This window comes from Solenopsis invicta, chromosome 11 (assembly GCF_016802725.1).
Source record: "Solenopsis invicta isolate M01_SB chromosome 11, UNIL_Sinv_3.0, whole genome shotgun sequence".
Taxonomy (NCBI): domain Eukaryota; kingdom Metazoa; phylum Arthropoda; class Insecta; order Hymenoptera; family Formicidae; genus Solenopsis; species Solenopsis invicta.
This window is the reverse complement of record NC_052674.1, coordinates 6,074,144-6,086,210: the sequence shown is the minus strand read 5'-3', so window position 1 is coordinate 6,086,210 and position 12,067 is coordinate 6,074,144. Positions and strand designations below refer to the sequence as shown.

General features: G+C 34.1%; 2 protein-coding genes across 2 annotated transcripts; one reads left to right on the top strand and one right to left on the bottom strand.

Annotated features, from left to right (window-relative positions):
* Positions 1 to 751: 751 nt before the first annotated feature.
* On the bottom strand, positions 752 to 5,007 carry LOC105200097 (MAU2 chromatid cohesion factor homolog). The gene is made up of 9 exons (XM_011167472.3): positions 4,783 to 5,007; positions 4,316 to 4,495; positions 3,967 to 4,245; positions 3,635 to 3,881; positions 3,283 to 3,530; positions 2,848 to 3,053; positions 2,470 to 2,672; positions 2,187 to 2,385; positions 752 to 2,002 (listed from the first exon to the last, which is right to left on the bottom strand). The coding sequence occupies exons 1-8, from the start codon at positions 5,005 to 5,007 to the stop codon at positions 2,189 to 2,191; spliced, it is 1,785 nt and encodes a 594-aa protein (XP_011165774.1). The 3' UTR covers positions 752 to 2,002; positions 2,187 to 2,188.
* A 1,902-nt stretch (positions 5,008 to 6,909) lies between these two features.
* On the top strand, positions 6,910 to 12,015 carry LOC105200098. Its single transcript, XM_011167473.3, has 3 exons — positions 6,910 to 7,288; positions 8,436 to 8,553; positions 11,083 to 12,015. The coding sequence occupies exons 1-3, from the start codon at positions 6,956 to 6,958 to the stop codon at positions 11,271 to 11,273; spliced, it is 642 nt and encodes a 213-aa protein (XP_011165775.2). The 5' UTR covers positions 6,910 to 6,955; the 3' UTR covers positions 11,274 to 12,015.
* The last annotated feature ends 52 nt before the right edge of the window (positions 12,016 to 12,067 follow it).

The following is a 12,067-nucleotide window of genomic DNA, read 5'->3' as shown; positions in this document are numbered from 1 at the left end:
TCGTATCTCGAGTTTTCGGGCCTGAATACCGAAAGTATCGAAAACGAAAGATCGCGTGTTCGTGCTAAGTCTTGAGGAATCGATCAATGTGAGGAAGATCTTGGACGGACTCAAACGTTCGAGAGCTGCGGCCGAAACGAAGCTGGACGGTAAACGGAGCGACCAGCGGCAAACGGTGAGTAAATTTATACTTGTATCTACTGTTTATCTACTCCAACATTTCAGTATTCACGCCTCGTCCCGCTTGTGCTCGCATGAATTGCGACAAGACAACTCAATGAATTACGTGAAACCCATTAGGATAGGAAAAATTTGAAGCTCATGTACGCGCTCTTTTCGCCAGGTATGCCAACAGTCGCGGGTGATGTGCTTTCCGAGATCTAACCTGTGCATTGACATCGTAGTTGATCGTAGTGTGTCTACGTTATAGATAGAAAATCGTCTCAAAAAATCATATCAGCTAAAATCTAAATCGTGAGCATGGCCATTCTCAGGTTTCTTTTTTTCTTTCTTTTAATTTTCTCGTAAAATCTATTCTATCCAAGTTTTTTTGGTACGTACTTTTATTCTACAAAAGGATCTTGTGGTCCGTCAAATTCGAAAATTAATTTATTTTGTAATGCGATCGATATTTAGGATCATCTTAAAAAAAAAGTGTATGTGTGTGTGTGTGTGTATATATATATATATATATATACAAAAAAATTATTACAATAAACCATCTTTTATATGTTAAGGAAACAAATACATATTAGAAGATTGTCGTTTTTTATATTAAGGAAACAAATATTTGTACAAACCTATGCTTTATTATATTCTCTATTTTAATGTTTGTCTGTACTTTTGTACAAAATATATTCAGAATAATTTAAATGAAGTAAAGAATTTTACACAAGTTCTTTGCTGTTTAAGTTACCACGTTCTAAGGCCCCTTTCTTTGTTTATTTATTACTGTAACTAATACTAATATATAACAATTACATTTTTATTATATACTCATACAATACATACATATATCATCTTAATAAAAATACATGTATATATACCGAAACATCTTGTACATATGTATAATAGGTAAAGAATTTGCTTTTTTTTCAACCGACTTGCAAAATTCAATACCCATCATTTTTTTATACTGCTTAATGAACATGTTCTGTTGTGCCACAGCCAAATTATTAATGTTTACTTTGGTCATTAAAAAAAAGAAAAGGCAACGATAAAAAATAAATCAGTAAAATTATTCCACTAATACTGGACACATGGAGAATTTGTCAAATCTTGCTGAGTTAATTACTTAGATTTCATATTTCATCTTTCTTATTATATTGTTCTTATATAATCCAGTATATACAAAATGTAATACCTAAATTTTGATACTTGTTCCCCATCTCCCCACAATAACGCTTTAAAGGTTAATTGTGTTTTTCCAAACAAGATTTCTGTATAATATTGTAATTGTAGAGACTGTATAATAAAATTGCAATATAAAAATTGCAAAATATTAATGTTTATTTATTCCAGTATGTGTTAAAGATAACGGAATAAAATAAAAGATTTGCACCAATCAGAAGTGTAGAATCGACAAGCTTCTTTAAAAAAAAATAAAAATGTTTATTCCGTATTTTCATCTATCCCCCTATATGTGCAGTACAAATCTTGTCTAAACGCATTGTGCAGCAGAACGGTTCATACATTTTTAAAGAAAAACACGTCTGCTCTGTATTACAAGAAGCAATTATATCTTCTTGAGTCGATATAAAAAACACTTTAATACAATACACTGAAATAAACAAAACATCAATAGTCTACATATAGTCAGTCCCTGCCGTGTACAATTTCGATGATTTAAACAATATTACAGCATTAAATTGCTATCAAGCTCTGCTATAACTATAGTTGCCATATACTCTCGCAGATCTCTCGTATTAAAAAAGTCTGGATTATATCAAATATCCATTAATCCTTCTATATTTCCATCGTGTTCGCAATTAAATCCGATTTTCTGAAACATCATGATTCTTTTAATATCAGAGACTGAATAAGATTGAACCCAACTTCATTTTACAACTCAATAAATAATTAGTACAAACATAAATATTTGTACTAACACATATATATAATTTTAGAGAGTTCTGGACAATTTAAGTAGCTACACCTATGTATCTATGTATAAATATCTTTTATACCATTAGAGTATTGCTTGCGACGTAGAAGGTGGTGGATTAGTGGGCAATGCAGGCACCGGGCCATCTATCCAATGAATGAGTGAGTGCTCACTCATTTGAGTACTTTGAAAATGGTCCTTCAAGAGGGTTTGAGAGAACGTGCAATGCATTTGATACGCTTCGGTTTCGCGAGGAGGTTCATTACACATTCTATATAAATCTGTAATATTTATATTTTTGAATTATACAGTGCTTATCTGTTAAAAAAACATTATTACTTACTTTTTAATGTATTTGCACATACCTTTTAAAATGGCAGTAGCCCACAATTGTACATGTACATCAGGTATTTTAGAAGCTAATTGCATCGCAGGTGTGACCATATTCATTGATTCTCTACTATTTCCCAACGAGAGAAATATGTGTCCCAAAAGTACAAGACTACAGGAAGTAAGCCTGTTCAAGTCTTCTGAATTTGCCATTTTTAAGGTCTCTCTAAGATATCGCCTAAAAATCATATTTACATATTTACAATGTATTCAAATACACCTTAAGATTTTTTAACACCATTAACTGGAAACCAGATTGTCCTAGCTTTCATTTCTTTATTTTTTGGGAAATTACACTTACAAGTTTCATACATTAGAATATGAAAATAAATATTTTTTAAAATCTTACATACTTTGCTTCATTGTATCTAGCACCAAAGAAAGCTTGGAGTCCTTGTACATAATATGCAGCTGCCCTCAAAGAATGAGAATGTGATGGTAGAGATTCTGGATTTATCCTTTCTAGTAATATTCCCAGCTCAGCCTCCTTCTTTGATCTAAGATATACTATCGCTAGGTTCAAATTCGCAAATGTCCATAGTTCCCTCTCTTGTGACATCTAAGAAAAAAAGGTAAAATAATCTTTTATAATCTCTGCTATTGCTATAAATAATTCATATACTTAATTATACTACCATGCAAAATTCAGCAAAAATAAGAAAAATAAAAAAAAGTATTTACACAAGTTATGTAAACTAATATAGATTAGATGTATGTCTAAACATGTATAAAAAAAAAATCTGAAATTATTTATCACAATTTATGACGAAACCATTCCATTTTCTTACTCTGAGTGCAGCAGTGAACTGAGCCTCTGCAGCTTCCATACAATTCATAGACATTGCATATAAACCTAGTAATACATGTAATTGTGGTCTATGGCCTTGAAGTAACCTAGGCTGTCGCCTGCAGAGTTGGCAAGCTTGAGAAATTTCTGTAAGAGCTACGCTTTTGTTTCCCATTACAAGCCGGCACATGATTATATGCTCCAAGAGCATTAATTGAAATACAGACAAGATAGGTTTATTATCAATAACTATAAAAAAAAACAATAATTAAATTTATTATATAATTAAAAAGAATTTGTTTTCGAGAACAATAAACTATTTTAATTAATCGAAAGGTAATGTGCATACTTACTTTTCAGTTTTTCAATTTGACTAAGCGCTTTATCAGTATATTTCTGTGCCTTATCCATGTATCCAGCTTGCATAGAATGCATGACGGTTACTAAATAGACCAAGACATACAGATGGTCCTTTGGCATCCATATAAACATGTCTCCGATATTGGAGCCTGTGACCACATCATCAGCTGGCCAGCTAGGCGACATTATAGTTTGTATACTTTGTTGCAATTGTTTCAAACAAGGTTTCACACTTTTCACCTGTTTCAATAATACAAAAAGATGATATGTAACAGTACAAACACAATTTTTTTTTATAAATAATGACACTTGTAATTATTCTTACCTGGCCTGCCATAAGATAGTGACACACTTGAAGAACTAGAAAATACACCTTCAAATAATCCTTTTGATATGAGTTGCCTTGCCAATTCTCTATATGATGGTTCGCTGAATTTAGAAGGGGATGAACTTCAGTGAACTTCTTGTCAATTAGCAGCAACATACACCGACTTAGGAGAAAGAGAACTTTGGTGTAACAGGCGTTACTTATGTGAGAATAGTCAACGCCCACTGCGAGCAAACTGCTCGCCGCGACAAAGTCCTTCTCCGAAGCGTGAATTTGCTGCAATCCATAAGTCATAGTCATAAATTGTCTCTTTGACACGAATAGAAATTAAACTTGCTAAGCTTACCGCAAGTTGAAAGATGAGCCTGCAGTGCCAGTAAACATTGTGCTGAGATAGTTCTATCGCCTTCCTCAAAATCGGTTTACTCAAGTTCGGCTGCTGTTGCTGTTCGTACAGCTCCGCGACGACGCTGGCCGCCTCGAACTTCACGTCGTCGAACGTATTTATATTCTGACTCAGACGCCACTAAATAGGAATCATTACAAAGGCTTTGAATAATAGTTCTGTTAACGACACTTTATGAATTGACACGAATGTTTGACTGTTATCTTTTTTGGGAGGAGGGGAAGGAGGGGAAGGAGGGGGTTAGCTTTCACAAATTTGTTGTCATCGCGCGTGAAGAGGTTAGGACTGACAGGCATGCGAAAACGCGCAAATTGCGCGGGGACAAGAAACGGAGCGGGAGAGAGAGAGAGGAGCGACTCGATCTCGACGCGGTAGACGAAGTGGAAACGACGAGATAAAGGACTTACCGCTTGATCTAGGTGGTATCGCGCCAAATCGATGTTTTTCGTGTGCGTAAGCAAGATGTTGCCTAGCTGAAGGTGGGTGCGCGCCTCGACGCGCGGCGGTGGCTTGAAATGGAAAACCGCCTGCAGACACTGGATGCACGACTTGATGTTGGGCGGGCTCGACGTGCGGAAATTCTCGGCGAGACCGAGCAACGAGAGATACCAAGCGTCCTGAGAAGACGCCATTTTCACATTTCACCACACGAAGCCAGATGAACTCCACTCTACCGCCTCCGTCAGCCAATGATGCCAGAATATGTCAGAACGAGGACGCTGCGACGCACTAGCGCTGTTCGCCGTAAAACCATAAGTTGTGGAGGGGATCGTGCGTACGCGAGCGCATGCGTACATCCGCACAAATAAAAAGAAGCGTGTAGCATGCGCACGGAGCGTGCTCCGTATCCCATCTAAAAGTATCTAATTAGAGCATCTCTTTTCGAAGCATGGAAGCGTCTAACATCTGCTAGTATCTAGATAATCTAGATGATCTGAATCGGCTCGACGATTCAGGTGTTCAAATCATATGTGTCTTATCACTTGCGATATTCATATATTTGTAAGATATAAATGAATAAAAAAATTTTGTAATCCTTCATTTATATACATATATATTATATGCCACTCTTGCCTTTAAAGATTAATCTATAATGTGCTCTTACTTAAATCTTATGTCTTGCTCTTTTCATTACCTATTTGTTTCTTCACAATTTTATCAATTATCGTATTGCTTATTACGTGTTTCTTTCGAAATTCGTTAATTTTTATCTTGCGAATTTCGATAAAACAGTGCACAAAAAAGCAAAAAGATGATGGACAAAAGCAAGGTCGAAATTACTTAAAAAAATTAATAACTTATACTTAAGTTTAAATGACTTAATTTTATCTTATAAATAATTTGTTGAAGATAAAATATTATACAATTATGATTATAAATTGTTTTGAGTAATTTAAGTTTAAAGAATTACAATTTTCTAACTTGATATAATACTTTTCGCACAAAATTAACTTTCAATTTAACTTAATTTAATCTTAATGTAACTTTTAACTGAGTTAAAGTTTCTTGTTCATGTATAACTTAAATTTAATTACAAAAATATATTATAACTTACTCAGTCTTGGCAAAAAGTAAAAACAAAAAGCAAAAAGTACATTTTCGATTAATCTTAAGATTTTTTTAAAACAAAATACTATTAGTGGCTCTTATTTTTATACTTCAAAAAAAAAGGAAAAAGGGAATAAATTTTGATTAAACTAATTAAATAATAGAATTCTTACTAAATATGTACTTCTATAAAATTAAAATTAAATAAGTGTATTTTATGTCATAATACTGCTATTGTTAAACGAGTATAATTTAAATATTGTCTGGCAGTGAATACTTTTATTACGTAGAAAATTTATCACTCTTATTAATAATTAATTAATAATAACTAATCGTTAAATATTGAAAAAATTGGAAAGAAAATTTACCAGGAAACTTCATGATGTAATAGCTATTGATTTCACTGAATTTAATGATTGACTGATCAAATGTTGAAAAAAATTAATATATATTTTGTCACTAGTTCTGTGTGCACACTCAATAATTATTAATACATAACTGCGTTGATAACTTCACCAATTAAATTAATCGAAGTTTGATCGAAGTTATTCTCTTGAGACTATCAGAAGTTTGAGTTCCTCTGTTTCCACTTGTCCATCTGTTCTATACGCAAGAGATGAATATTTCATCATATCTAGCTATCATACAAATATGAATATTATTTGTTATAATTACTATAATATAAATATTTTTGTCAAATAATAGTATTTGTTAATGCATCAGATTTTTAAATAAATTAGATCTTCGATGAAAGGTAAATAGAACGTAATGAATCAGCCGTCAAATCTTTTGACTTGTAAAGAAAATCGTTTTACATATTTTTCTTCGCATGAAGTCATGCTGAAAGCCTCATGTAATTATCGGTAAAAGATGTAGAGGAAATTGCACAATAACTGCATAAGAATCAAGAACACAGAATACGGGATTAACTGCATAATAATAAAGAATATAAAATACGGCATTTGCAGCTCGCCTACATAACTTAGATCGGTTATAAAGAACGTTCTTGTTTTCACAGAGCAAATTCCGCGTATGCGAGGCGATGCTTTTCCACGTCGATGTGGGATATCCCCACCAGGTACTCGACAAACACCGAGTCTCCGACCAGCTGATCATCAGTCGTTTGTTTCGAATCGCGCGGGATCGCACGCGCGAGCTCGCCGATCTCTATTTTTTTATTTCTTTATTTTTTTATCTCACGCGATGTCCTCCGACCGGTGCGTACTCGCGTTTCTCTTCGGTTTGTTGGTGTTTCTTCCGCCGCGCGAAACCCACTGTGCCACAAACGTAACGGAGCAGGTCCAGGCGGACAACGCGCTGGCGAAATTGGTGAAGATGTTCTCCAAACCGGGCGCGTTTAAGCGAGTAAGCAGGGGGGATGTCCAACAAAGTTGCCAAAGGATTTTTACCCCAAATTCAGATTTTATTAATTGTTATTATGGGATATTTAGAAATTTTTATTATCTCTCCCTAAAAATTCCCATGAACTTTTTATTCTTCTAAAATATCCTCTGTAATAACAAAACCCTTTGGAGGGAACCCTCAATCTGGCAACTTTGCCGTCAAACAGTCTCTGAAATTTCAAACTTTTTATTATTATTTACATTTACATTTTAATCATTTGATTATTGTTATTAGATATTTTTGTTCGATAATTATAATTATTTAGTTTTATCATTCATTAATCAGAGATCGTCCTGCGCAAATTCTCGTTTAAGTTCCCTAATTTTCCGACCAAATTTAAATCAATCAACACAGTAAAACAGCAAAGTGAAACACTGACACTTTCAGCAAAGCTCGACTCCTTTGGAATTTTATGAGACAGAGTCATGAAAGTGCATCTGTGTCACACGACAGCCGAAAATGGAAAACTCTTGGTGCCTCGGTGCCGAAGTGAAACTGCCGTCCGGTTTTTTTTTGCGGGACGATCCCTTTCGCAAGTCGAATTTATAATTCCAAACAAATCGTCTCTGGCTCGTGATGCAACTCGTCACATGATAAATGAACGCGCGTGGCATACGGAGGAGAAATAATCACCGATGCGTCCTATTACGTATCGCCCGTAATAACAAGCGTTCCTCACGAATTGAGCCCTCTTACGTAGGTGCGCGAACACGCACCTGGTAGCTTTCCTTAAACAAGAGCAAATTTGAATCACAAATTTTTTTCGTCAATCTTAAATCCGCTTTCTGATATCGAATTTTAGATTTACTCTAAAAGTTTTTAAGTTTTAGAGTTAATTAATTGTAAATCTTTCGCGGTAATGTCGAGAGAATTGTTTTCGAGCTGCGAATGATTAAAAACATACTTTCTCGACTTTCTAACATTGGAAGCGCAGCGCGATAAAGAATTTAATAAAAAATCCGTCCGACGGACGTTTGCGAGTTAATTGACGACTAACATTTGCCATCGAAATGAGAGTTTCGTAACAGCGGCGAGCATTTACAACGAATGGAATTCCACGCTCAGGTAGCGATGATATGATGACGAAATATTTTCTTTTTTTTTTCAGATTGACGCGATACTGGGTGAAAATACTATCGAGGCATCGTTCACGAGCTGCCCGATGGGTGAGGAGGGTCTGGAGTGTCGAAGGGCGGAGGCACGGCGATCGGTTGACTGTCCTCGAGGTAAATTTTCGCAGCTGCCGCTGCCGGGATCTGACCGCATTACGAACCGCGTACGATATCGTTAGCGAGCTTCCTCACAATTACAAAAAAAAAAAGAGAAAAAAACATCGCTATTCGCTCTTTGACAATAGAGATTCTGACCTTGACAATAGCCGCTCCCAGATGACTATGTTCGCCGACGCAGCGCGGCGTTAATGCCTCGCCTCGCATCCCGGAGTGAAATACCTGGGGGCATTATCGCAAAACATTAGAAAGCATTATCTGATCACGGAAGGTGGACCAGGCAAATTCGAGTTACGCGACGAGATTAAAATTCGTGCATCTCAGAATTTGAATTTATGTATCCGGATTTGAATTGATCTCGAACTATCTCCGGGATGATGTTATCACTTGACATTGCAGAAAGGAGAACGCCACATTTTAGACCTGCATTGCGCATCGCACCTTTCTCCACGTAATGAGTTGAAATGAGAAAAATTTAGCTCACGACGGTGATTACGTGCTCGGCGAGATTTCGAGCGACGTGACGTCGGTGATAGGCGTTTCAAGGCGTTGTTTGAAATGAGATGTTAGAGCGACACAAATATTTGCCAGCCAGAAACGCGAAACATGTAACACTCGCTGCGTTTTGTCATCAGTGCTTGAGAAAGTCTAATTACTATAACTAGGTGACACACGTTACATGCAAGCGCTTTCGAGTAATGCGTACATTACAGCGCGCGTGCACGCGAAATATGTATGACGGTGATTCTCAAGGATCAAGTATGAGCGAAAACATATGTCTATCAAAATATTTTAAAATACTCTAAACAGATTATACTACATATCTGAAAAAATGTCTGGTAATAATAATCAAGCTTTAGTGAAATAATTTCAATTAAATGTTTGATTAATATAATAAAATATTTAGTAATATTTCGTGATTATACTCTCTAAATTTCGTAGAATAAAATGTTACTCTAGAAAAGTAAAAATTGAGCCGATTACTAAATATTATTAAATATTTATAGTTGTATTAATCAAACATTATTTCATCAAAGCTTAGTAACTACCGTTTAGTTTTAATTATTATTACCAAACTCTTCTTTCATTGTATTTATCAAATATTCTACAAATTATATTGGGTGTAATCAAATTCGCATCTGATGTCGCGTAACGTATTTCTTTAACTTTAAAACGATGCAAAACGCGTTATTTTTCGAATAATTTCAGTCGATAAATTAATTTTATTTTTAATTTATAGTAATTGTGTTATTAAGAAACAACGTCTTGCAAATGTCACTGCCGTGAATGAGTGTGTTTTAATTATTGCACAACTTCGAGTAAAAAAGGTATGCGTACGATATCTCACTCGGAAAATATTTAATTCGTATAATTTTCTTCATGTTATTTCATGTGAATCCTTACAATAATCCGTACAATATGATTCGTTTTTGCATTAGAAGTTTGCGCTGAACGACATGTGTAAGACGATGCGAAATATACAACAGATAAGAGAAAGTAATACAGCGAGAACATCGGGAGGCAAATCATTCATACGTCTTTTTTAACTGCACAACTGATTGCAAAACAGGTTTTGAATCTAAATAACGGGCTAAAAATTGTAAGAAAATGCACATAAAATTAACATAAGCTGCTTCTAAAATATAAAATCAAATGAGTTAATAATCTACTTCAAATATTGTTAAATACCTTACAAATGAGATTTATAAATTCCTGTGAAAAAAAATTAATGTTTTAAATGGATAGACAAAAAATTCCATCTAAAGATATTTAATATAATTAAGAATCTTAATTATAATTTAATACCTACAATGGATGTTTGATTTAATCTATAGGAGACATTTAATGAAGTACTATGTATGTACAACTTAATTTGATTCTTTATATTAGATCTAAATTAAATCTTTAGAAAGTTTTAATAAAACAGAAATCTTTATTAAAATATTATTACTACTTTATAAGTTTCAATAAAACATATATTAAATTATATTAACGTCATATTAAATCTTTATTAAATTTTTTGCGAGAATTATTCTCAAAAGGTTCTCTAAAAAAAAGAAATTAACAAAAAATTAATTTTGAATAAAAATTTATTTTATCATGAACATTAAAAAAAATAAAACAGTTTAGAATGCATTTTCTTGCAATCAAGAGAGTTTTATCAAATTTTTCAGTATCCATTAATAAAAAATTTCTTATACAAACAGAATTTGTAAATTCTCAACGAAAGGTTCTTCAAAAGAATTTTTTGAAAATTTTAATTTTATCACAAATATTTAAAGAACGACAATCCGGAACGTATTTCTTTGCCACCATATTTTATCAGAAAACGCTGCAACACGAATATAAATCGATATTTACCATTTGTTCAATATCCTCGTTGAAACACGGAAGCTGCTTATCGCAAGTTGAAATGGTCGAAGATAAAAGATATATCGACGCGAGTGAAATCGAGGAAGTGCGATTCACAGGAAATCGTTAGTATCAAATTGTAGGTATTAAACTGCATCTCGATGTCAATTGCAGGAGACTGTTTCTGTTACGATTGCGCCGCTGCCGGACCTGACTTGTGGGCCTCTTGTTGCCGTGAAAGCTTAAGATGCTGCTCTCATCTCGCGGCGGCTTGCAGGACGTGCGATCAACCAACATTGTACCCCTTCTGTGCAAAGCATTTCAAGAAGTGCCTGACGCAGTATAATGAGAAGAAACAAAATTAGACAGCAAGATCTCTCCTCGGCGTTATTTCAACTGTGATAATTGGCTTACCATGACGATCACCTCGATGATCTTGTGACAGATGTTCGATACGCTCTCTTCGCGATCAAATTGTCAAAGTTTGCATCGTAGTCGACCTGACCGAATGTTATCAACGGTCAGAGATGTAAGACATTTAATTTAACCGTATTACAAGTTACACAATCGTTTTCTGCCTCTAAATATAGCGTTTACCCTCGAAGTCGTTAAACTGGTCCAACCTGATTGCTCCTGGATCCAACTTTGTTCGAATGAAAATTTTAAATTCTGCAATCGATTGTACCTGAATCTTGATATCGTTAAATGACCAATCTACAAACAAGACATTTATTATTTATAAAATGACAGTACGTATTATTACTTAAAGAAGAAATAAAAATTGTTTCGATTCTTCTAATTTATACGCACGAGTTAAAGAGAGTAGTATACTGTTTAAATTTATAAAATATAGTTAATGCATATTATGGAAAGCTTCTGCGATTTTATACTTACCCAATAACTTGTATTTAAATAATAGTTTTGATCTAAATCTTGACTGTTAATTATGTATTCTACAAACCCTTAGAATATTTTTTAAAAAGAAATATAACTTCTACAAAATTAAATAAATTTGGGTTTATAGATTTACAGATCGAAATCTCGGTGTATAAATCGATAAATTTATAAGTTCATAAATTTGTGAATACATAGGTTTATATACCACCAGCATTTTATTACTTTTTTTCGATCCTTGGCAAGACATCGAATAATTAAGAAA

Bases quoted from the DNA above. Each gene is read 5' to 3' on its own strand.
- LOC105200098 (XM_011167473.3), top strand. From the start codon at position 6,956: ATGCGAGGCGATGCTTTTCCACGTCGATGTGGGATATCCCCACCAGGT. The intron at 7,289-8,435 runs GTAAGCAGGGGG...TTTTTTTTTCAG, and splicing joins AACCGGGCGCGTTTAAGCGA to ATTGACGCGATACTGGGTGA. The intron at 8,554-11,082 runs GTAAATTTTCGC...TGTCAATTGCAG, and splicing joins ATCGGTTGACTGTCCTCGAG to GAGACTGTTTCTGTTACGAT.
- LOC105200097 (XM_011167472.3), bottom strand. From the start codon at position 5,007: ATGGCGTCTTCTCAGGACGCTTGGTATCTCTCGTTGCTCGGTCTCGCC. The intron at 4,496-4,782 runs GTAAGTCCTTTA...ATTCCTATTTAG, and splicing joins GATACCACCTAGATCAAGCG to TGGCGTCTGAGTCAGAATAT. The intron at 2,673-2,847 runs GTATGTAAGATT...TATGATTTTTAG, and splicing joins GCTAGATACAATGAAGCAAA to GCGATATCTTAGAGAGACCT.